At 43.6% G+C, this 26,485-nt stretch overlaps 1 protein-coding gene across 2 annotated transcripts; it reads right to left on the bottom strand.

The window, feature by feature from the left end:
* Positions 1-1,029: 1,029 nt before the first annotated feature.
* On the bottom strand, positions 1,030-26,248 carry Mfsd4b2l2 (major facilitator superfamily domain containing 4B2 like 2). 2 transcript variants are annotated; one of them, XM_039099168.2, is made up of 4 exons: positions 26,115-26,248; positions 14,711-14,879; positions 12,228-12,344; positions 1,030-4,758 (listed from the first exon to the last, which is right to left on the bottom strand). In XM_039099168.2, the coding sequence occupies exons 2-4, from the start codon at positions 14,874-14,876 to the stop codon at positions 3,830-3,832; spliced, it is 1,212 nt and encodes a 403-aa protein (XP_038955096.1). In that variant the 5' UTR covers positions 14,877-14,879; positions 26,115-26,248; the 3' UTR covers positions 1,030-3,829. The 2 variants fall into 2 exon arrangements, with proteins under 2 accessions (XP_038955096.1, XP_038955097.1); XM_039099169.2 differs by having other exon boundaries at positions 14,711-14,907; positions 26,115-26,220.
* Positions 26,249-26,485: the final 237 nt, after the last annotated feature.

Consider the following 26,485-nt stretch of genomic DNA (forward strand, 5'->3'; position numbering starts at 1 on the left):
GATAGATAGATAGATAGATAGTAGATGGGTAGATGATAGATAGATAGATAGATAGATAGATAGATAGATAGATAGATAGACAGATAGGAAGAGCCTGTCAATAGATGATAGGTAGATAGATAGATAGATAGATAGATAGATAGATAGATAGATAGATAGATAGAGCCTGTCAATAGATGATAGATAGATAGATAGATAGATAGATAGATAGATAGATAGATAGATTATAGATAGATAGATGATAGATGGGTAGATGATAGATAGATAGATAGATAGATAGATAGATAGATAGATAGATTATAGATAGATAGATGATAGATGGGTAGATGATAGATAGATAGATAGATAGATAGATAGATAGATAGATAGATAGATAGACAGACAGATACAGGAAGAGCCTGTCAATGAATGGATGGATAGATAGACAGACAGACAGGTAGATAAATGTATAGATTTATAAATAACTTCATATATAATAAACAATGGTGTTAAAGGGGTAGATGTTAAAGGCAGAATGTCTAGTTTAAGGAATTAGTACTACAGCCTAAGGCCTCAGGACTTCAGGAAATTGAGCAGAGGGTTTTGGTTGGTTGGTTGGGTTTTTTTGTTTTGGTTTGGTTTTTGTGTTTTGTGTTTTTTGTTTTTTTAGTTCTTCTTTACACAACACAACTGACCCAGTCTTTAGCAGAGATGCTTCCTTTTTCTTCTTTTCTTTTCTTTTTGTTTATTTGTTTGTTTTTCGAGACAGGATTTTCCTGTGAAGCCCTGGCTATTCTGGAACTCACTTTATAGACCACGCTGGCCTCCAATGCATAGAAAGTCACCTGCCTCTACCTTCTGAGTCCCAGAACTAAAGGCATGCACCACCATGACCCTGGCATGACCCTTCCAATCTCTTAGAGATAAATACACTACAGAAAGAGCAAGACGCTCTTATACATCCATTCTCTCCGATGCTGTTAGCTCAGCTCCATGAACCACCTGGTGCTGGGCAGAGTGGAAGTGGGCTCTACTGAAGAAAGGGTGACATTTCACTTACAGCAAAAATTTATTCAGAAGCAAGTTACAGAGACAAGAGAAAATAAGCTCACTGCCATCACGTTGGATTACACGCCACTCGCAATAAAACTTGGGAAGAGGTAAATAAAACCATTCCTTGATCTGCTCATTTGTAAAGGATAACACATGTCCGTCATATCTAATATGCAGTAGTCTTTCTCCTCCCCTTCTTGAGGCCAGCGTTCTATCTTCTAAGTGTTACTCCGGTTTCCCAGGCACGTGAAACGTGGGGTGGCAGAGCTTTGCCTAACTGGTCACACAACTGTTCCAACCCCTAGACAGATTGCCTAACTACAAAAGAAGGTTGTCAAGTGTTCACAGTGTTTATAATGTGACGACTACTCAAATCGTTACTAGGAAATGTCAAATCAAGAAACAGCAAAGCCTAGACCTACTAGGTCTTACTGAGGTAGTTGAGGGCTCAAAAAGATCCACCTGCAGTTCTCATATTTAAGGCAGGGGGTACAAGGTATCTGCAGATCTCCAAATATGACGGTATAAAAAATTCACCCTTCCACTGACATAGGAGAACAAAGTGCCACCAGTCCCTTCTAAACACAACTAGAGCCAAATTCATCCTACTGTCAAGATATTGGAACAAACTGTCTGCAAATCCTCTCTGAAAACAGACAAAAATACATATATTAAAAAATATTCAGGGTTGGGGATTTAGCTCAGCGGTAGAGCGCTTGCCTAGAAAGCACAAGGCCCTGGGTTCGGTCCCCAGCTCCGAAAATAAGAAAGGAGGAAAAAAAATGTTCAGTCTGATGTTTGGTGCATTCCTGTAGCTCCCAGGGACTTGGACGGCTGAGTAGACTGCTTGAGTCCCAGAGTTTGAGGCAAGGCTAAAATGGCAATGTAAGACCCCCTACCTTGAAATAAGCAAATAAATAAAATTTCCCTCTGAAAACTGTCTTTAAAAAGTAATGTGTATTGAGCTGTTACTAATTACCTTTTTTTTTTCTAATATGCAACATTGAATGGGAACCAGGCTTATCTGTACTCTGTGTACAGAAAGCAGCTGACAATTGTAGTTGGTCATGACATTAAATGATCGTTGACTGCTGAACACTCTGGTTGAGGTATGCTTGACTGGGGAGGGAGCACACGCCTTCCGGTCAGGCACACTGTTCGGAAAGCCAGCGGATGTATGAGGAGTAGCAGGTTAAACCGGCATTCAGTAGCACCTCTCTGAGCCTTTCTAGCTTTCTGTCTCGATCTTCATCTGAAATAAGCCACTGGCCGTTCCAGCAGACGTATTGGGCAAGCTTGTCTTGGAAAGCTTCTTGTTCCCGGAATCACAACTCAGGGGCTGAGACTCGTCTGTCTATGCGGAGGCAGCCTCAAGAGCCTGAGCATAGACAGACCTGAAGGCAATGTCAAGCCTCCAGGTGATTCTCTTAAAACCCGCTGCATAATTTCTTTGTAGATATAGGAAGATAAGTCATTAGCATTCTTTAATCCACTGACCAGGACAAGATGAAAACATCTGTTCGTATCCAGTCTTTCATGAAACTATTCGGTCTAGCTTTCCTGGTGAATGTGGATGCCCTGACCTTGGCTCAGCAAATCCATTGCCTTCCTCGATGACTGATCTATTTGAATATGACCCAACTTTTCAAACACGAGTGAATTCTTTGCACACTCTGAAAGTTGGAGACAATAAAATACTGATTAATGACCCCTGCCAAAACAGGAGCCTCAGACAAGAATTAAGATTACAAAGCCATGAAACACATATGTAACATGTGGAGGTGAGAGACCATTTCAAAACATCTCAGCATTTCCTATACGCTGACCTCGGAACTGAAATCCCAAGAGACCACTGAAACTTCACTGATGATCTTCTCTGATTGGCCTATTTAGAAGCGTGGATTCAAGGAAACTAGGGGCTGAAGATCTGAAGACTGGTGGAGTGCTTGGCTCACCCATGCAGAGGCCTGAGTTTGATCCTTCAATTTCCCACTTCCCCAAGAGACAGAGAATCTGAGTATTAGCCCCTTTGTCCTGCTTTCTGACAAGGTACTTGCTATAGCTTGACTGTGAAACCACCCCTTCCCTCCCACACACAAACACACCGGTGGGCTTATCTGTTTCAACACTTGGTTCCTGACTGAGGGCAATATTTTAGAGGATCATGGAACCTTTAGGAAGTAGGGTTCCTCTGGAAGACATGGAGCTCCCCCGGAGGAAATGGGGCTCCCCTGGAGGAAGTAGGGCTCCTCTGGAGGAAGCGGGCTCCCCCGGAGGAAGTGGGGCTCCCCTGGAGGAAGTGGGGCTCCCCTGGAGGAAGTGCATCACTAGAGGCAAGGCTTGAGGATTTTGCACCTGGCCACACTTTTGCTCTTCTCTCCGCACCCTGCTTTACCAAGATGCAAAGAAATTCGGATCCCAGCCCCGAATCCTGACACAGGGAGCCTCTTGTAACCATAGTCCCCCTTCCATGACATTTCGCACTCTCAAACTGTGAGACAAAACAAGCCCTTCGTTGACTTCTTGTCAAGTATGGGTCACAATCACAAGTAAATAAATGAAGACAGCATTTCACAGAAGGCTGAACAGTACTGTTAATCCAAAGAATGAGCCGAGTCGGTGAGGACACCAATGGTGCGTTCTAGACAATGAATACAGACTGCTTCACTGCCTTGTTCATCTACTTCAGAATCCATTCCATGGAGCTCTTCTATGCCTTCCCATTTATCCTTTCCCTGATGGGCCAAACTTAAAGGGCAGAGTGTTCTGACCCTGAGATGTTTTCCTTTCATTCACATTACAGACCTAAGCTGGCTAATTTATACATCACAGGAAATAAAACAGCCGTGAATAGGGCTGAGCCCAGACATGTGTACAGAACTACTGGCAGGTCTGGGTAGTGTCCCTGAAGAATTCCGATCACTGCAGGAATCGCCATTTCTCCCAGAGTACCACCAATGACAAAGAAGGCTGCGGATTTCCCAGTTAAGGTGGTGTACTGCTCAATCCAGGAGACTCCACTGGGGAACGTGGTTGCCAGTGAGGCTCCATACACAGAAGTCGCGATCCAGAGGCAAAGAGGGCTCTTGTCAAAAAGGACCAGAAAGAAAGATGAGGCCAAGCTGCCGATGTTGCTCACCACAATCATGGTCCCAGGCCGTAAGCATGTCGCAAAGAAGATGGCCAGGCCCCTGCAGGCTGCGAAGGTCCCCCAGAAGATGGAGTTCAAGCCAGCTGCCTCGCTCTCTTCCATGCCAACGTGGGTGGTGGCGAAGGAGAATACGTAAGAGCCGTAGGTCACCTCCGCTCCCACGTAGAAGAAGAAGAAGAGAAAGAGGAGGCATAGCAGGGCCCTGTGGTATTTAGCCCTTCGAGCTCCCTGAGCAGACGCTGAGGACTTTTTCTGCCTTGAGCGTTTCTTACAAAACAGAGCAAACAGGAAGACAGAAACTACTAGAACATAGGTTCCGATGGACGCGTATGTCCACAGCAGATTCATGTCATCGGGTACCGCGAACACAGAATCTGTGACGGCTTTGGAAGATCGGTTCAGCATTAAAGGGTCAAAGTCGGACTCAGTGTGGTTCTGAGCAGATGCTGTGGTACCCCAGGCCAATTTAGCCAGCAGGGGAGCCAGGAAGGCACCTAAGGCGAAACTGAAGTGCAAAGCTTGCATATGTGGGGCTCCTTTGTCCCCCCAAAGAATCAAGATGAGGACATTTGCACCTGCCAATGAAACATGGAGAAAATAATTTGCTAGACACAGTAACTTAGAAAAAATACAAAAATTACAAAAGGGGTGGGAAGTCAGCTCAGCAGTTAAGAGCATTTACTGTCCTTGCAGAAAACCAGATTTGGGTTCCCAGCACCCAAGTCCCTTGGCTCACAAGCCCGTCTAACTCCAGTTCCTAATGGGATGGGAAACCTCTCCTCTGCCTGAACACCCACACTCATGTGCACACACACACAGACAGGCGCAAATACATGCACATAGCTAAATTAATAAAAAGCTGAAGAACCCTATGAAAACAAACAAAGGACTTCACAGCCTTCAGAAGTCGGATGGATGTGCACTGCACGGTGGGAACGTGAGAAATGCTCTAAGTTATAAGATTGTAAAGGCTTTCACAGAATAGTGTCATTGCCACACTGGGGCATAATATCTCTCCATGTACTTGTCACTAGGTATGTGATAAATATGTCGACATTTTTGTAATATATTTAATAAGTGTATTTTCAAACTTTAATAAATCTATTGCAAATCTTTAGCCTTATGTACTCAGAGCTGGCAGCATCAAGTCTGTGGCTCTTTTTAAAAGTCAGACAAATACATAATTCCACCCTATCCTTTTCTTTTTTTCTTTTTTCTTTTTTTTTCTTTCTTTTTTTTTTTTTTTTTGGTTCTTTTTTTTCGGAGCTGGGGACCGAACCCAGGGAGTTGCGCTTCCTAGGCAAGCGTTCTACCACTGAGCTAAATCCCCAACCCCACCCTATTATTTTCAACAGAATGAAGCGTAAGCATAAGGTATTTCTACTTACAGCTTCATCTTGCCAGAGAAAGGAGGGAGGGATAGAAAGATGGAGTTAGACGCCAAAGGAAAACAACAAACGCCATCTGGAACCCTGGTGCACGGAGGCTCCCGGAAAGAGCGGCGCAGATCTCTTCGGTTGCTGCCGCCGCAGAGAGCTCGTGGGCAGCACCCCACGAGCAAACTTGAGCCTCCGGACCACAGTTAGGACCAACTTTTCTGCTGCAAGTGACCTGCCTGGTGAACTCAAGACACAGGCCCACAGGAACAGCTGAAGACCTGTAGATAGGAAAAACTACATGCCCGAAAGCAGAAAACTCTGTCCCCATAACTGGCTGAAAGAAAACAGGAAAACAGGTCTACAGCACCCCTGAAACACAGGCTTATAGGACAGTCTAGCCACTATCAGAAATAGCAGAACAAAGTAACACTAGAGATAATCTGATGGCAAGAGGCAAGCCCAGGAACCCAAGCAACAGAAACCAAGACTACATGGCATCATCGGAGCCCAATTCTCCCATCAAAATAAACATGGAATATCCAAACACACCAGAAAAGCAAGATCTAGTTTCAAAATCATATTTGATCATGATGCTGGAGGATTTCAAGAAAGATGTGAAGAACTCCCTTAGAGAACAAGTAGAAGCCTACAGAGAGGAATCGCAAAAATGCCTGAAAGAATTCCAGGAAAACATAAATAAGCAAGTAGAAACCCATAGAGAGGAGACACAAAAATCCCTGAAAGAATTCCAGGAAAACACAATCAAACAGTTGAAGGAATTAAAAATGGAAATAGAAGCAATCAAGAAAGAACACATGGAAACAACCCTGGATATAGAAAATCAAAAGAAGAGACAAGGAGCTGTAGATACAAGCTTCACCAACAGAATACAAGAGATGGAAGAGAGAATCTCGGGAGCAGAAGATTCCATAGAAATCATTGACTCAACTGTCAAAGATAATGTAAAGCAGAAAAAGCTACTGGTCCAAAACATACAAGAAATCCAGGACTCAATGAGACGATCAAACCTAAGGATAATAGGTATAGAAGAGAGTGAAGACTCCCAGCTCAAAGGACCAGTAAATATCTTCAACAAAATCATAGAAGAAAACTTCCCTAACCTAAAAAAAGAGATACCCATAGGCATACAAGAAGCCTACAGAACTCCAAATAGATTGGACCAGAAAAGAAACACCACCTGTCACATAATAGTCAAAACACCAAACGCACAAAATAAAGAAAGAATATTAAAAGCAGTAAGGGAAAAAGGTCAAGTAACATATAAAGGCAGACCTATCAGAATCACACCAGACTTTTTGCCAGAAACTATGAAGGCCAGAAGATCCTGGACAGATGTCATACAGACCCTAAGAGAAAACAAATGCCAGCCCAGGTTACTGTATCCTGCAAAACTCTCAATTAACATAGATGGAGAAACCAAGATATTCCATGACAAAACCAAATTTACACAATATCTTTCTACAAATCCAGCACTACAAAGGATAATAAAGGGTAAAGCCCAACATAAGGAGGCAAGCTATACCCTAGAAGAAGCAAGAAACTAATCGTCTTGGCAACAAAACAAAGAGAAGAAAAGCACACAAACATAACCTCACATCCAAATATGAATATAACAGGAAGCAATAATCACTATTCCTTAATATCTCTCAACATCAATGGCCTCAACTCCCCAATAAAAAGACAGAGATTAACAAACTGGATACGCAACGAGGACCCTGCATTCTGCTGCCTACAGGAAACACACCTCAGAGACAAAGACAGATACCACCTCAAGTGAAAGGCTGGAAAACAACTTTCCAAGCAAATGGTCAGAAGAAGCAAGCTGGAGTAGCCATTCTAATATCAAATAAAATCAATTTTCAATTAAAAGTCATCAAAAAAGATAAGGAAGGACACTTCATATTCATCAAAGGAAAAATCCACCAAGATGAACTCTCAATCCTAAATATCTATGCCCCAAATACAAGGGCACCTACATACGTAAAAGAAACCTTACTAAAGCTCAAAACACACATTGCACCTCACACAATAATAGTGGGAGATTTCAACACCCCACACTCATCAATGGACAGATCATGGAAACAGAAATTAAACAGAGACGTAGACAGACTAAGAGAAGTCACGAGCCAAATGGACTTAACAGATATTTATAGAACATTCTATCCTAAAGCAAAAGGATATACCTTCTTCTCAGCTCCTCATGGTACTTTCTCCAAAATTGACCATATAGTTGGTCAAAAAACGGGCCTCAACAGGTACAGAAAGATAGAAATAATCCCATGCGTGCTATCAGACCACCACGGCCTAAAACTGGTCTTCAATAACAATAAGGGAAGAATGCCCACATATACGTGGAAATTGAACAATGCTCTACTCAATGATAACCTAGTCAAGGAAGAAATAAAGAAAGAAATTAAAAACTTTTTAGAATTTAATGAAAATGAAGGTACAACATACCCAAACTTATGGGACACAATGAAAGCTGTGCTAAGAGGAAAACTCATAGGGCTGAGTGCCTGCAGAAAGAAACAGGAAAGAGCAAATGTCAGCAGCTTGACAGCACACCTAAAAGCTCTAGAGCAAAAAGAAGCAAATACACCCAGGAGGAGTAGAAGGCAGGAAATAATCAAACTCAGAGCTGAAATCAACCAAGTAGAAACAAAAAGGACCATAGAAAGAATCAACAGAACCAAAAGTTGGTTCTTTGAGAAAATCAACAAGATAGATAAACCCTTAGCCAGACTAACGAGAGGACCCAGAGAGTGTGTCCAAATTAACAAAATCAGAAATGAAAAGGGAGACATAACTACAGATTCAGAGGAAATTCAAAAAATCATCAGATCTTACTATAAAAGCCTATATTCAACAAAACTTGAAAATCTACAGGAAATGGACAATTTCCTAGACAGATACCAGGTACCGAAGTTAAATCAGGAACAGATAAACCAGTTAAACAACCCCATAACTCCTAAGGAAATAGAAGCAGTCATTAAAGGTCTCCCAACCAAAAAGAGCCCAGGTCCAGATGGGTTTAGTGCAGAATTCTATCAGACCTTCATAGAAGACCTCATACCAATATTATCCAAACTATTCCACAAAATTGAAACAGATGGATCACTCCCGAATTCCTTCTATGAAGCCACAATTACTCTTATACCTAAACCACACAAAGACCCAACAAAGAAAGAGAACTTCAGACCAATTTCCCTTATGAATATCAACGCAAAAATACTCAATAAAATTCTGGCAAACCGAATCCAAGAGCACATCAAAACAATCATCCACCATGATCAAGTAGGCTTCATCCCAGGCATGCAGGGATGGTTTAATATACGGAAAACCATCAACGTGATCCATTATATAAACAAACTGAAAGAACAAAACCACATGATTATTTCATTAGATGCTGAGAAAGCATTTGACAAAATTCAACACCCCTTCATGATAAAAGTCCTGGAAAGAATAGGAATTCAAGGCCCATACCTAAACATAGTAAAAGCCATATACAGCAAACCAGTTGCTAACATTAAACTAAATGGAGAGAAACTTGAAGCAATCCCACTAAAATCCGGGACTAGACAAGGCTGCCCACTCTCTCCCTACTTATTCAATATAGTTCTTGAAGTTCTAGCCAGAGCAATCAGACAACAAAAGGAGGTGAAGGGGATACAGATCGGAAAAGAAGAAGTCAAAATATCACTATTTGCAGATGATATGATAGTTTATTTAAGTGATCCCAAAAGTTCCACCAGAGAACTACTAAAGCTGATAAACAACTTCAGCAAAGTGGCTGGGTATAAAATTAACTCAAATAAATCAGTAGCCTTCCTCTACACAAAAGAGAAACAAGCCGAGAAAGAAATTAGGGAAACGACACCCTTCATAATAGACCCAAATAATATAAAGTACCTCGGTGTGACTTTAACCAAGCAAGTAAAAGATCTGTACAATAAGAACTTCAAGACACTGAAGAAAGAAATTGAAGAAGACCTCAGAAGATGGAAAGATCTCCCCTGCTCATGGATTGGCAGGATTAATATAGTAAAAATGGCCATTTTACCAAAAGCGATCTACAGATTCAATGCAATCCCCATCAAAATACCAATCCAATTCTTCAAAGAGTTAGACAGAACAATTTGCAAATTCATCTGGAATAACAAAAAACCCAGGATAGCTAAAACTATCCTCAACAATAAAAGGACTTCAGGGGGAATCACTATCCCTGAACTCAAGCAGTATTACAGAGCAATAGTGATAAAAACTGCATGGTATTGGTACAGAGACAGACAGATAGACCAATGGAATAGAATTGAAGACCCAGAAATGAACCCACATACCTATGGTCACTTGATTTTTGACAAAGGAGCCAAAACCATCCAATGGAAAAAAGATAGCATTTTCAGCAAATGGTGCTGGTTCAACTGGAGGTCAACATGTAGAAGAATGCAGATCGATCCATGCTTATTACCCTGTACAAAGCTTAAGTCCAAGTGGATCAAGGACCTCCACATCAAACCTGATACACTCAAACTAATAGAAGAAAAACTAGGGAAGCATCTGGAACACATGGGCACTGGAAAAAATTTCCTGAACAAAACACCAATGGCTTATGCTCTAAGATCAAGAATCGACAAATGGGATCTCATAAAACTGCAAAGCTTCTGTAAGGCAAAGGACACTGTGGTTAGGACAAAACGGCAACCAACAGATTGGGAAAAGATCTTTACCAATCCTACAACAGATAGAGGCCTTATATCCAAAATATACAAAGAACTCAAGAAGTTAGACCGCAGGGAGACAAATAACCCTATTAAAAAATGGGGTTCAGAGCTAAACAAAGAATTCACAGCTGAGGAATGCCGAATGGCTGAGGAACACCTAAAGAAATGTTCAACATCTTTAGTCATAAGGGAAATGCAAATCAAAACAACCCTGAGATTTCACCTCACACCAGTGAGAATGGCTAAGATCAAAAACTCAGGTGACAGCAGATGCTGGCGAGGATGCGGAGAAAGAGGAACACTCCTCCATTGTTGGTGGGATTGCAGACTGGTACAACCATTCTGGAAATCAGTCTGGAGGTTCCTCAGAAAATTGGACATTGAACTGCCTGAGGATCCAGCTATACCTCTCTTGGGCATATACCCAAAAGATGCCCCAACATATAAAAAAGACACGTGCTCCACTATGTTCATCGCAGCCTTATTTATAATAGCCAGAAGCTGGAAAGAACCCAGATGCCCTTCAACAGAGGAATGGATACAGAAAATGTGGTACATCTACACAATGGAATATTACTCAGCTATCAAAAACAACGGCTTTATGAAATTCTTAGGCAAATGGTTGGAACTGGAAAATATCATCCTGAGTGAGCTAACCCAATCACAGAAAGACATACATGGTATGCACTCACTGATAAGTGGCTATTAGCCCAAATGCTTGAATTACCCTAGATGCCTAGAACAAATGAAACTCAAGACGGATGATCAAAATGTGAATGCTTCACTCCTTCTCTAAAAGGGGAAAAAGAATACCCTTGGCAGGGAAGAGAGAGGCAAAGATTAAAACAGAGACTGAAGGAACACCCATTCAGAGCCTGCCCCACATGTGGCCCATACATATACAGACAAGATGGATGAAGCAAAGAAGTGCAGACCGACAGGAGCCGGATGTAGATCGCTCCTGAGAGACACAGCCAGAATACAGCAAATACAGAGGCGAATGCCAGCAGCAAACCACTGAACTGAGAATAGGACCCCCGTTGAAGGAATCAGAGAAAGAACTGGAAGAGCTTGAAGGGGCTCGAGACCCCATATGTACAACAATGCCAAGCAACCAGAGCTTCCAGGGACTAAGCCACTACCTAAAGACTATACATGGACTGACCCTGGACTCTGACCTCATAGGTAGCAATGAATATCCTAGTAAGAGCACCAGTGGAAGGGGAAGCCCTGGGTCCTGCTAAGACTGAACCCCCAGTGAACTAGTCTATGGGGGGAGTGCGGTAATGGGGGGAGGGTTGGGAGGGGAACACCCATAAGGAAGGGGAGGGGGGAGGGGGATGTTTGCCCGGAAACCAAAGAATTATTATTAAGTATTAAATAAATTTAAAAAAAAAAGAAAGACAGAGTTGGGGTAAGCAGACATCATGTTTCTTGTTTAACAGGACTCCAGACCAGTGAGGACATAAATGGACATTAGCTGGGCTAGGCAGATGCCTCCCTGAACTCAACAATGGTGGTGTCCTAAGTAAGGCGGTCGTCTCATCCCTTCCACAGCCCAATGTGGTTCCAACCTCAGTTCATTCTAATAAGCCGTTGAGTCTTCTTATCTTAATGTGGTGAAATTCTGTCTCACGATGAAAGCCCTTTAACCCACACTGTAATTACCCACAGGGAAGGTGTCCTTTCCCATTGAACACTACAAATCAATACTGTCAAACAGGGAAATATATTCTAGCTCCTTTAACCATCACTTGTTCAAAACTGGTGCCCTAGTTGGCACCAAACACAGCTGCTAAAAGGGTGGGTCTAAATGAGTGAACCTATGACCGTCTCAGTATGACCCTGTCATTTCACAAGGCTTTTGTGGTGACAGGGTAATTCTATCCACTTTCCCCAGTGACAACAGCCAGAGTCACTAACCTGTATCCAGGGCACCAAACGAGACGCCAAATACAGACATCATGGCAGTCAGTAGTGTTGCCGTCTTGCAGAAAGGAATAAGATAAAGACCAACTGTGGTAGCCAGCATTGACATTCCTGAGGAGGGGTGAAGACAGCAGTTATCCAGACAGTATTCCCACAGGGTCAGCGCAAGGTCTCAGAGCAAAAATGAAAGTAAAGTCACATTAAAACGGGATAGTTAGGGGGCTGGAGAGATGGCTCAGCGGTTAAGAGCAGTGGTTGCTCTTCCAGAGGTCCTGAGTTCAATTCTCACAACCACATGGCCCATGGAGGCTCCCCACCGTCTGCAGTGAGATCTGATGCCCCCTTCTGGCCTGAGGATGTATATGCAGCAGAGCACTTAGACATTAAACAAGTTTTTAAAAACCTGGATAATTAGAGAACATATACAAATGGGTTACATCATGTGACTCTTAATATTATCATTATGGATTATAAGATAAAAGTAATTCCTGGGTGCAGTGGTGCATGTCTTTAATGACAGGATTTGGGGAACAGAGAGCAGGTGGATCTCTTGAATTTGAGGCCAACTTGGTCTATGTAGTAAGTTCTGGGACAGCCAGGGCTATATATATAGAGAGACCCTGTCTCAAAAAATTATATATATATACATATATTTGTGTGTGTGTGTGTGTGTGTGTGTTACGAGTACCATTCTAATACTATTACCACATTTAAAACAAAGCATGACAATCTTTCTTTCTTTCTTTTTTTTTCCCCCGGAGCTGAGGACCCAACCCAGGGCCTTGCGCTTGCTAGGCAAGCGCTCTACCACTGAGCTAAATCCCCAACCCACGACAAGTTAGTTTCTAACAACTAAAATAAGCTGAAAAAAAATTGACATTGAGAAACTGAAAGGGATTTTAGGATTTGGAGTAACAAAAAGGCAAAAATTAAATGACTCGTAGACATCTGTAGGAAAATGTTGAAGATGGTCTGAGGAGCTGGCTCAGTCAAGCACTTACAGCAAAAGGCCTGGCTGTGATCTTGCAGAATCTATGTTTAAAACAAACAGAAAATGGTGCACACTTGTGGTCAATCCCAGGGCTGGGGAGGAGGCAGCAGGAGGATCCCTGGGGCTGGCGAACCAGCCAGTCTGCCCGGTTGGTAAATTGCAGGTTCAGGGGAGGACCGAGATGTCTCAGAGGGTAAAGGTACTTTGCTGCCAAGCCTGATGACCTAAGTTTGTTTCCTAGGACCTCCATGGTAGGAGAGAGCCAGCTCCCACAGACCATCGTCTGAGTGCCACACGTACACAGACAGACACACAAAGATGAAAATTTTAAAAATAGGGCGGATAGTGATTAAGGAAGAGGACTGACGTGACTTCCACACGCCCATGCCTCCCCCCCCCCAATTAAAATTAAAAAATAAAAACATTTTAAATAAGTTAGTGTGCCACATAGGAAGGGAGTACAAGATACCTGTTTGGAGGCTGGGTGTATAGCTCAGGGGTAGAAGCCACGATTAGAAGCCACAGGCCTTGAGCTTGATTCTCAAAGAGACCCTGTCTCCCAAAATTGCGCACACATTCTTTGTGATTATTTTGGACATAAGAGGTATTGTTTACTTATTCATTAACAGTTCTAGAGTGTTTGAAACCTGGGACAAACAGCCGAGGTGCCTAGGCAACATATGACAGCAGGCCTGACCTCCAGCTTCTCCCCCATCCCTCAGTCCTTACCTGTCACAGGGTATGACTGGCATATCCTCCCCTCCCCCCAGAACTCTCTAGCCTAAGGATGGGCTGCCCCCCCCCAGAGGCTCTTCCCCTACATAAACGTGTCATTTTGCATTTTGGCTACCTGCCCCTTTTCTACCTTTGCCCTCTTGACTGTTGTATGTGGTTCCCCTCTCTTCCTTTTCCCCTTCAACCCCTCAACCACCATGGTCCAGCTCAGTCAGGTCAAGTCTGCTCTGGACCCTCCCAGATGTCCCTGCCTTTGGCTATGTCTCCCTTTTATCTGCACTAAACTTCCTCCTCCACCACCCCTAGGAGCAGTCCTGTCCTTTCCTTCTCTTTTCTTTTCTTTTTCTATTCAGACGACAGAAGGTCTTTAGGCTCCCAGGTCAACAGTAGGAAAACAGTTGAACGTGCTGGGTTGCCTCTTCAGTAGGAGGGGTGTATACCTGCTTTCCTCCCAGAAGGCTGAGACCCCTGCCCTACCCCCAAATACACAGAGCTGCGTGCTTGGTCAGTGTGGAGGGTGGACAGTGGAGCCTCGGGATTTCTGACACACGAAACCCGAGGACTAACAAGCTTCCAGAGGACTCAATACGGGGTCCCTCCAGCTGCCGAGGTAGGGACAGGAACCATGGACGTGCAGTTGCTAGGGAGGAGACCCACACACCACGAACTTCTGTTGTGGCGTCTGAATTAAGCCTTCTGCCACTTTTCGTACTTGGTGTCAAGTTGTAGACAAACATTGATGCTTACTTACCTAAAAGTAGAAAATGATTCATGCAGTCGAAAAGCACCCCACCAACCACAGAGCCGCACAAGTAGCCGAGGGCTCGGCCCACGAAGATTTCGGAAAGGCTGCTGATGTTCCGGTTCACGTTTCTGGCCAGGTCTGGAAATGTGGGTCCCAACATGGCAACCGTCATTCCCTGAGATTGAAAAGGATGAAAGATTTACCTGCAAACAAGATGATATCCGTTTCTTTTTTTATCTACTACAAAAAAAGTTCTGAGGCGTGAGTTACAAATCAGAAAATTATTTCAAGGCCCACTCACAGTAAGCAGAAATATTATAACGCTGATATTAATATTACCAGAGCCATAGACCTTAGTTGATTTTCCTCACTTCAAAGTTTCCCAAAACAACTATTTAACTCTTTTAAAAGAATTAAATATAATTTTTTTTTTAATGCACGTGCCCCGTGGGATGCAGTGCGCTAGGAAACAAGAAAAGAACATCAGATCCCTTGGAACTGGAGTTACGACGGTTTTGAGCCGCCATGTGAATATGGGGAATCGAAGAAGAATAGCTCACATTCTTAAGTGCCAAGCAATCTCTTCAGCCCCAAGCTGATTTAACTCTTGTAGCTTTTCCCGTTTAAATAAACATTAATGTGAAAGTGGAGGTATAACTCAGTGGTAGAGTGTTTGCCAACCACGTCCCAGCCTACATCGGATGTCTAGCATGACAATATAGGAACGATACTAAATCTGAACAGGGATGTGTCCCAGTGGTCGAGCCTACCTAGCATGGACAAAACCAGGGTTCGCTTCCCAGCACCGAACGAAAACTGAGTGTGGTGGTGCACACCTGTAATCCCACCATTCCCGAGGTGAAGGTAGAAGGGTCAAGGAGTTTAAGGTCATCTTTGGGTTTATACCAAGTTCAAATCTAGCCTGGGCAGCGTGAGACCTTGTTTCAAAATAATGAAACAATAAATCAAACAAATTTATAAAGTATGGATTTATCATAAGCTTGGAATACTTTTGAAATATATGTTCAAATATATATTTGAAATAGTTTTCAGTATTGTGAGATATGCTATAATCACTAACATGAGAATTTATATGTCAAAAATTTAAATTACCAAACTGTCTTTATTTTACATTTTTACTTTTAATATGTGTGTGTGCGTGCGCACACACTTGAAGGTTCCTAAAGGCTTCAGACTTCCTGGAATGAGAGTTATAGAGAATTTCAAGTCTCCTGACATAGTTGCTGGGAATGGAACATGAATCCTCTGGAAGAACAGCAAGGGATCTGACCGTCGGAGCCATATTCCTGGCCTGGTCTCATTTCTTTAATCATTAGAACGGTAGTTTCCTGGTGCAGATGGGGTTCTACACATACAGAACACATAGGAGACAAAGCAACCGAGCTTACTCAAATCTACCCTTCTTTTCAAAGAAAACTTCAGCCCTCACAAGCACAGAATGTCCATCTTCTTTGAAAAATGTTACAAGCACAGATACAGCATGACTTTAACAATAACTCTGCTCTCTAGCTACCCTGTGTGCAACAAAGTCTAATATAACTGGTCAACACATTGTCACTGTGTCAGCCTGTCTCTTATAACACATGGCCAATTTCCTGGGCTGCATAACATGAGGTTATGTCCAAGTAAGACGTCCTTCTTCTGTCTATAATAAATCTTCCTTTCCCTACACTGTCCAGTAGGGCTGCCTCCTTCTGCTGGCTCCAGGAGCTGCCAAAGTCATAATTAATGTCTTTGCTCAAATGAACTCTTGTTAAATTAGACCTCTTGGCATCAGATGGATGACTGGGGCTAGACCTCCCCAGTCTATGACATGCACAGCACCAAGTACTCAGACAAATGTACTGGCCAGAGTTCCCTGATTCCCCAAGATCTCACAGGACAGCCTGGGTCATGAGCATGATTCTCCTTTCCTTTGATCAGGATGATATAGATGTGTGTATGGGGTTCTTGATTGTGCTTGAGCATTTTCTACTGGATTGAGTCCAGGATGCCTTTCGATCTGATAATTAACCGGACTGTATCCAACCAGAGATCTCAGGCAGACCCTTTAAAAAAAATCTGAGGAAGAGTTGGGAGACCGCTAACTTCATTAAGATCTGTTAACTGGGGGTTGGGGATTTAGCTCAGTGGTAGAGTGCTTGCCTAGCAAGCGCAAGGCCCTGGGTTCGGTCCCCAGCTCCGAAAAAAAGAAAAAGAAAAAAAAAAAAGATCTGTTAACTGCATTAACAAATGTTATGGGCCCAGAACCTGTGTACTTTGTGGAAAATGAGTCAACCCTACTAAGGGTACCATAGACTTGACCCTACTAAGGGTACCATAGACCTGACCCTACTAAGGGTACCATAGACTTGTAGTTGACAAAAAGGGGATGTTTGCTTAGATTGCTCACTTGGGAGGAGCTTTTGAAAAGTAGGGCTTTCAAAGATGCCACGAGATCAATAGAATTTTTTGTTTGTTGTTTGGTTTTGGTGTTGGTTTTGGAGACACTGTTTCTTTGTAGATGTATCCAGCCCTGGATTTCTGAGAGCTCAGTCTGTACTTGAACTCAGAAATCTGCCTGCCTCTGACTCCTGAGTGCTGGGATCAAAGGCGTGTGTCACTCTGCCTGGCTCTGCCCAGACTTTTTAAATGAAAAAAGTTAATATCCGTTGCTTATATGTTGACGTATATCTGTCTATATGTGTACTGTTATACTGACTATATTGCTAAATTTAATCCTTTTTTCTTTTCTTTGAATTTATCTATTTTTTTATTTTATGTGACTGGTGTTTTTCCTGTATGTATGTTTGTGTGAGTGTGTCAAATCTTAGAGTTACAGATAGTTGTGAGCTGCCATGTGGGTACTGGAATTTGAACCTGGTTCCTCTGGAAGAGCAGCCAGTGCTCTTAATCACTGAGCCGTCTCTCCATCTCCTAAATTAAATATAAAAATATCTTTATTTAAGAAGATAGAACCTGGGCCCAACAGTTAATAGCCCTTGTTGCTATTGCAAAGGATTTGGGTTTGTTTCCTAACACAAAGTGGCTCACAACCATCTATACCTCTAGTTACAGGATACCTAATGCATGTGGTATATGTACATATGTGCACACTAAGCAATAATAGACAAAGGATAAAATGAATCTAAAAAGAAAATAGTATTATAAATATTTTTTCAAAAAAGAAATTAACCACATTCTTTTTGGCTTTATGTGACTTGGGTAGTCTAGTTAATACAACAGAATTTTTTAAATAGATTTTTCAAAAAATAATTTAAAAATATTTTACACTTTTATAGAAATTTCACCATTAAACATAACACATATCTACCACTTTTTCTCCCTAGGGCTACTACAAATTAAACTTGTCTATTGTGTGTGGTTTTTTTTTTCAGCAAGAAAAACAGCATATGGCACGTAGGCACTTGACACCTCACATTGATCAGCACCTCAAGCCCAAGTCTTAAGAGAAAAGTCTCTATAGAAGATTCTTATCATCGAGGATGTGCATCAGGAACAGGAGAAATCCCTTAGTGATTAACACTACTGGATGCTCTCCCAGAGGACCTGCGTTCAGCTCCTAACACCCACATGGCCACTCACAGCTGTCTGAATTCCAATCTTGGAAGATCTGACACCTTTTCTGCCTCCTGGTGCACCAGGAATGCATGGGGTGTACAGAAGCACACGCAGGCAAAACACTGATACGCATTTTAAAAACAATATTTTAAAGAAATGTACAGTTAGGGATGAGGGAAATCTGTACAAATAATTTAAGCCTAGAGCTGGCAGAAACTAGAGGGGTGCAAAGGACCAGTGGTAACATTTTACCTCCTCCATAGTCTCTTCTCACACAGACTAGAGATTGGAATTGCTAGTGAGCATAACCTGTACCACGTTGGCAGGCTATCCTAACAGCACATGCTTCTTTTAGGAATTCTGATCAATAGCTTTAGGAGTCATACACGGGACTGGATAAAATTGACAACGACACATTTACTGTCATTGACGGAAACAAGGTCAATCCATTTTAAAATTCTAATACATGAAAATAAGATTATGAAAAACAAGAATCCCTCTGCAATTGTACTAAGAGAGGTGTCTTTTGTAAATATGGTGGTTTTAATGAGAATGGCCTCCAAAGTCCCCTATGCTTGACTACTTGGTCCCCGGTTGGTTGAACTCTTTGGGAAGGATTAGGAGGCGTGGCTTGATGGAGGAGGTGTGCTACTGGGGGCTTTGAGGTTTCAAAACTCCCAGTTAGCTTTCTCTCACTCTGTCTTTGGTTGTGGTCTCAACATTTAAGTTTTCAGGGATGTCCCCAGCGCCATGCCTGCCACCCTGCTCCCCGCCATGATGGTCATGGACTCGAACGCTCTGGGATGGTGAGCCCCAAATTAATTTTTTTCTTTTGTAAGTTGCTTTGGTTATAGTGATGGTGTTTTATCTATCACAGCAAGAGAAAAGAAACTACAGCAAGGTTGCTACAAGGAAGTGAACTATTGCTGCGACAGGCTGACCATGCCAGGTGTTTGAGGAATGTGGAAGACTGTGGGACTTTGGACAAGGAAAGCAGTTGGATGTTGTGAGTGAGGCTTGGAAGACAGCAGTGCTTGAAAGCAGTGTGGACTACGGAGGCCAAGCTCAAGAGGCTTCAGAGAGGAACAAATATTAGCAACCAGGTTACTTACCCTTCTCATGCTATTTTGGCAAAGAATGTGGCTATTTTTTGTCTTGCACTAAGAACCACTTGAGGCTAAATTAAAAATTTATGAGCTAATTTTGTTGGCACAGGATATTTCAAGACAACTTTAGTATTGACTTGGTCACTTGGTTGTTAGCAATGACCTCTTGCAGATCCGCCATCAAAAAGAGCAGGAAACAGAGGCTGCAGCGTTGGCTCAGTGGTTGGGAGTAGTGGCTGCTCTTCGGTTCAATTCCCAGCACCCACATGGCACCTCAGAATGGTCTGCAACTGCAGTTCCTGGAGATTGGATGCCCTCACACAGACACACAGGCAGGCAAAACGCCAGGCACATAAAATGAAAAATAAAGATAAATAAATCTTTTTTAAAAAAAAGAGCAAAGTGGGGGGGGGGGAATACAAAACATAGTTTAGGGAGAAAAAGAGCAGAAAGAAATTTAATGTTGGAGCCGAGGCCTGTGCTGAAAGAGGCCTAATAGGAAATGGAATAAAAGAAGCTATGTTCTCAGGGCAAAACGTCACCCAGCTAAGCTCCCAACTTATAAAAATGAGAGATCCTGCAACAGAGAAAAGTTTAAGCGAACGCAACTCTAAAAGGGATCAGATCCCACCAAACAGGCAGCAGAACTTGGCAGCTTCGGCCACATGATTCTGGAAGGATACAGGCATAGAAGGGCTGTGGAATCTTCCTCCACCGTTAAGTAAAGCTTTAAGCGAAGCTGTCAAAGCCACGTTGTGTGGTGAGGAGTTTGCTTTCCTGGAGGCTCAGAGAGGCCACCGCGTGAAGCTGGAACGTGAAGCCTGGATTGTGCTAGAAACCCCACCCAAGATGCCAGCACCATGGGATATCTTCCAAGGAGAGCTGCAGACAGGGAGTGGAAACAGGGAGAGAGAAAGAGAGGGGGTGAGGAGGAGGGAGGGGGAGCAGGGGGAGAGGGAGGAGGGGGAGAGAAGGGGAGGGAGGGAAGGAAGGAGGGAGGGAGGGAGAGAGAGAGAGAGAGAGAGAGAGAGAGAGAGAGAGAGAGAGAGAGAGATGCTGTAGTCAGCAATGTGGAAAGAACAGAGCCCTCTAAGCCCTTTGATGACATGGGACTAAGAGCCACAGGATTTGGAGTTCGCCCTGCTGGTTTTTGGTCTTGCTTTGGTCCAGTATTTCCTCACAATCCTGCTGTTCTTCTCTTTGGGGACTAGAATACATATCTGTGCTATTGTATGTTGGAAATATGTGGTATGACTTTTGAGTTTACCTAAGAGATTGCCTTGTCTCAGAAGAAACTTTGGACTTTCAAACTGTGCTGAGACTGTGAAAGACCACGGGGACTTCTGAAGTTGGAATAGATGCATTTTGTATTATGATATGGGCCACGAGTGAATGGACTGTAGTGTTTGAATGAGAATGGCTCCCATAGACTCGTTTGTTTGGAATACTTGGTCCCCAGTTAGTGGAACAGTTTGGAAAGGATTAGGAGGTGTGGTCTTATTGGAGTTGATGTGTCACTGGGAATGGGCCAAGAAATTTTAGAAGCCCTAGCCATTCCCAGGGTTTATTCTGTCTCTCTCTCTCTGCCTCTCTCTCTCTGCCCCATCTCTGGTATGGGGTTGTTTTCTCAACGCATAACATCTCAGCTACTGCTTCAGTGCATACTGGCCTCTCTCTGCTGCCATGATCCCTGCCATGATGGCCATAGACTCTGACACTGTGAGCCCCAAATAAAGTCTTACTGTCACCAAGATAGTAAGGAAAACTGTAAATTATGAAGACTCATGATCAAGGAAAAATGAATCCCCTTTTCTCTTAAAAACAGGACTGATGCTCTAAACTGAGAGCACGCGGCCAAAGTAGAATGGGTTAGAATCTTGCAGGACATCTGTGTGAGAAGAATTTGTGAAAAGAACTCTCTGTGGGACCCGGCTGGCTGAGAAGAGAATTGTTTGGAAGTTTTCCTATGATGCTAAGGCTCACTGTCGACCTGGAACTTGGTCTTCTCGTGTTCCTGATATACTGGATGGGATGGTGCTTGGTAGGAAGTGTGAGGGATCCATTGCTATGGTTTTATTTGAGTTAGTTGGCCCAAGAAACAAAGATTCACAGAAATGACTAAGATAATTTCCTGTACTTTATGCTGCATTTGTGGTGTTTTTTAAAGCACTAAAGGAAGCTGAGTCCTCTTAACTAACAGATCTAAGCTAACTGCTCCCCCCCAGTTATGTGATTTTTGAAATTTAGTTTAAAGTGTTGATATTGCTTTGGTATTCTACTTTGATCAAATGTGTTAAACTTTTGATATTTTTATGACCTTCTTCAAATTAAATCATGTTTTTCTTTACCTTGGATTAATTCGAGGTCTTTCAGAAAGTCCCTTGGACTTTCTCAAAAACACGATCTATATCTATATTCTTAGAAACAGAGTAGTAGCAGATTAATTGGGTGAATTTGATAAATGAGATGGGAAGCACAGTCAAATAAGCAATGTTAAAATCTCTTTGAGCTTTGAGTTGTATTTGTATCAATGTGTTACTATTTCAGAAATTCTATGAGATTTGTAGAAAAGCAATGTTCCTATATGTCACCAGCAGTCCTAATTCTGATACTTTTCTTTAACTGTATACAAGCACCTGCAACAGTGGCCCACACATATAGTCCTAAATAATCAGGAGGCTGAGGCAGGAGCATCAGCCTGGGAGTTCTGGCCAACACAAAAGGCATAGCTACAAGTCGTATTGTGTGTTGAGAGATTGTATGTGGCAGAAATAACCAACTTTCCTTGTCAAGCGCTTCAAGTAGTGAATTCTCAGCAGATCCAAGTTATAGCCATTTTAAGTCTTGTCGTGGGCAGCTTTCTCTGTATCTGTTTAGTGTTGACATTCGTGGAAGGATTCTAAGTACAGAGTTCTGGTATTTTTAAGGATGCTCGGTGGAATAGCTAAAACTTGTAATTCTCGTGAAGAAACAAAATGGCTTCTGAGTATGAAGCACAAGAATTAGTTCAGTTCAAAGGAAAACAACAATTTGGCAGACTTTTACTCCACGTAAGCTAGCAGTGAAATTGGTGAGCTGTGCAGCAACAACGAACGCCACAAGGTGGGACCCCAATCAAATACTTCTATCAACCTAGTTAGTGAGCAGCTTCAGGCACCTGAAGGAGAAAGTGACCTGCTGTGGAGGATGGAAATACATCGCCTAGCGTGGTCTTGGGATGGCTTGGGTGGCTGCCTGGTGGGACTGGGTCCTCATAGCTTGCAACAGCAAAAGCCCAACACTCCAAATGTCATCATGGAAGAGCGGAAATAAGCCCAGTGTTGACAAACATCAGTAGATGGCTGCCCTAGGGAAACTGCAGGAGGAAATAAGCCCAATGCTGACAAACATCCGTAGATGGCTGCCCTAGGGAAACTGCACGAAGGGCTCATCGCTGACATCTGGTTAATCACACTCATCATTTTGGCAAAATAATAAAGACCTCGCAACTCCTGGACGATTTGAACAGTTTGAGGTTTATTCATTTGCTGGTTTCAGTGCTTCTCTTCTAGGTGGGTGGAAGCTTTTCTATACAGAACAGCTAATGCTATAAATGGCTACAGTGACAAAAAAATGTTTTCCTCTCCAGTCACCTCCAGTCCCCAATTCTTCAGCAACAGCAGCAACACTCGTTTCACGGCACCAGTGTCACAAAGCCATGGATGGGCCAGCTTGCCCATCAATGGTGTTACCAAACAGTGGCAATCGGACCCACTCCCACAGGAGAGCACAGACTTACTAAGCCTGTGACGAAGCCACTGCAAGGCCACAGCCTCTGTGACAGACTCCAAGTTTCCCTCACTCCATTCAAATGAAGTGTGACGTGACTCAGTAGTTAAGGCCAAAGCACAATCACTAGGTAAAAGAAATCCTTCACAGCCAACTGGTGATAGCCTAAACTTTCATGACCTGGATCCTGAAATACCACCCTTAAGTGGCTCCCTCTGTTGGAAGAGACCATATCAGTATTGGCTCTGGTATCACAAAACATCAGAGCCCTCGGTCCTGGATTGACACCTCTCAAGGTTCCCTGTTGGGAACCTTATAGCAAACCTAACCAGGAGTGTTTCTCCCAAGAAACAGAAGAGCATCCTTGGTCGGGACAGCTTCATGCATGGATCAAGACTGATCTGTTATTGAAAAGCCTTTTCCCCCATCACCAACTGTCCAGATCCCTTCAATTTCCTCATGAAGAGATACACAATAGTACCATGGAGGCTACTCTAGGGCTAATGTCACACAACAACAACAGCAACAACAACGCAAAGACAAAACAGCAGCTATTGGGTTTATGGGCTAATCAGTACCTCCCAATCAAGAACCACTGCGACAATGGCCAATGTTGCTCCGTGTTTCTAATCCATCACCATGACCCCAGAGGAAGAGGAAAAGCTCTCTTGGATTCGCTGGACAGCACTACTCTACCTCATACACTCACTGGGAATACAGCCCAGATTCTCCAGTTAATAACTCAGTCATCAGCAAGTATAGGAAATGCGTCTCAGTGATGTCTGCAAGGGGTTGGTTTTGAGCACACAGGTCACATGACCTATGTGACCACTGAATTCAGGAAAGTCTCTTTCTGCTACATGATCCTATGCACCTTTACTTCATGCTAAGGGGCCACAGAAATGTTTTTCCACTGGATCACGTTCAAGAGCTATACAAACTTCGGAATGAGCAAATGTGACTGAGTTCTGCTCAGATGACCCTCAGTAGCCATGTAATTCGGTCCCCAAGGCCCAAGGTTGTTCTATGGAGAATTTCTCCACTCTACTCAGCTTCTATGCTCATTTAGGACTTGCTGTTTGACACAGCTCTCTCTCGCCTTCCGAATGGTTTTCCTTAAAGTTTCCCTACTTCCCACAATCATCCCAAAGCAGCCAATATCCAAAATTAGTTCTGAACACACAGTAGGCAATAAGCGAACAACCATGCCATAAGTGAGCGTCCACTGAAGGAAAGTCCTGGTAATCCTGAATTCTCCCTGGGCAATGGTCGGTGCCATTGTACTGTACTTGAAGCTAAGACTTCAGTGTGGGGAAAATTTGAGTGTTGTAGTAAATCAAATCTCCCTGTTCAGAAGTGTGGAAAGCTCTCTCAGAGAGATCGATGAGAACATTTATGTTCCTCAGCTAGTGGAACACGGTTTAGCTTTGGATCTTCTTGTCCACGTTGTGAGCGTGTGTGTAGCACTTAGTGAATGTTATACCTAACTTTCTCCTTGGTTCTCACTACTATCCAAAGAGTCATGATGCTGACTGAGTGTGGCAGCACGAATTTATAATCCCAGCACTCAGAAGGCTGAGGTGGGTAGATCGCTATGAATTTGAGGCAAGCCTGGTCTATGTAGCAAGTTCCGGGTCAGCCAAGGCCACAGAGTGAGACCTTGTATCAAAATAAGGGCAGCTGAAGAGCTGGGTAGATCAGCTGAGACAGCATGTGCGTTAAGAGGGCAAGACCTGGGTTTAGTTACAGCAACAACAACGGTAGTAGTAATAATATCAAAACAGCTGGTGGTGTTGTTGGTGAGGAAACTTCTCAGAGGAAAGGCGTAATGTCTGTGGGAATAGGAGCTGCTAGCTGGTTTGCAGACATCCAGATTGGTGGTGGTAAGTTTCGCCATCCTAAGATTTTCTTAGAAGGAATAGCTAAGTGTATCTGGGTTCCTGTGCCCTGTTACCAGGCTAGCCACAAAGAGACTTTAAGTCAGTGGCGTTCACTCTGGCTGTGGTCCTTGGTTTCATACTATCACTTTCTTGATATCATCATGTCGGATCCCCTCAAGACATATAAACAGGGCTGGCCGTGGTGATGTATATCTATAATTCTAGTACCCAAGAGGCAGAGGCAGGAGAATCCAGAGTTTGAGACCAGCCTGGGCTAGATAGCAGGACTCTTCCCACCACACCCCCAAAGGGGGCATCATAAACTGTCCTATTCTGCCACCCTTTGTAGTTTAAACAGGAAATGAGAACACGAAGAAAGCCTGACAGTGCAGTGAATTGAGAGTCTGTTTGAATCAATCAATCAATCAATTGACAGAAAAGCTTTTCAGTGTTGAAGGTTTCTGTTAGTCTTTCAAGTTTTGAGAAGCTGTTAGCGGGCCGGGGGTAGAAGCTTTCTCCTGGGACCCAACCTCCCACCTTTCCCAGATCATATTTACCAAGTAACAGGGGAATGTGTCACAGTTTACACAGGAATTGTCCGATGTGACATTTTGCTCTAAGGAAATATCTGAAGTGCAGCAGGATTGATTTCAATAAGTATTCGTGGGTAGAGTAAGACACATTTGGGCTCTACCACTAAAACACCCGTGTGACCAAGAAAAAGGCCGCTTTCCTCTTGGGCCTGTTAGCAAACCCAAGTGGATGGCCACCCAGACATGGAAGTGCTCGAAAAGAGTTTATTGTATAGTAAGTGATAGTTCAGAGTGCGGTGGCTACAGCCCCAGGCAATGCTAGGAAAGTTTGCCGCGGTTAGAAAACAGTGCACTCGATTTCGAACTGGACAGCAACCCTCAGTGATTAAAATAGCACCCATGAGATAGCCGATGAGCCTGAAGTGCCCAGAGTCACAGAACGAACATGCAGGCAGCGAAGGCGAGAGTCCAGCTGGGAAGGGCAGGTCCCCGGTGGGAGGCTCGCGCCCCAGCCTGGGAGGGGCGCAGCCTCAGCTCTCACCAGCCCCAGGAAGGCGGCGTACAGGACCGCGGTGGAGAACCAGCGCAGCACGCTCCTGGCCCGGCCACTCCGCCGGGAGGCCACCGCCCTCTGGTCATTCTGCGCTGGGGTCTCGGTCTGGAGAAGGCGCTGCCCAGCAGCCGCTGCCCCAAACCCACGGAACTCCACTTCCAGCTCCAGCTTGGCGACTCCAGGCTACCGGTTTTGCCGCTGCCGAGCTTTTGGGCAGACCCTTCTGGAGCTCTGAGCTCGCGTCCTTCTAGTCCCTGGAGGTTCCGCCTAGTGCCACCTTGCCCCGGGGACCTTTCTGAATTAGGTCAAGGAAAGTTGGACTTCGAACATGCCTGTGTTGCAAGAGGAAGACATTCGAG

This window comes from Rattus norvegicus, chromosome 20 (genome assembly GCF_036323735.1).
Source record: "Rattus norvegicus strain BN/NHsdMcwi chromosome 20, GRCr8, whole genome shotgun sequence".
NCBI classification, from domain to species: Eukaryota; Metazoa; Chordata; class Mammalia; order Rodentia; family Muridae; genus Rattus; species Rattus norvegicus.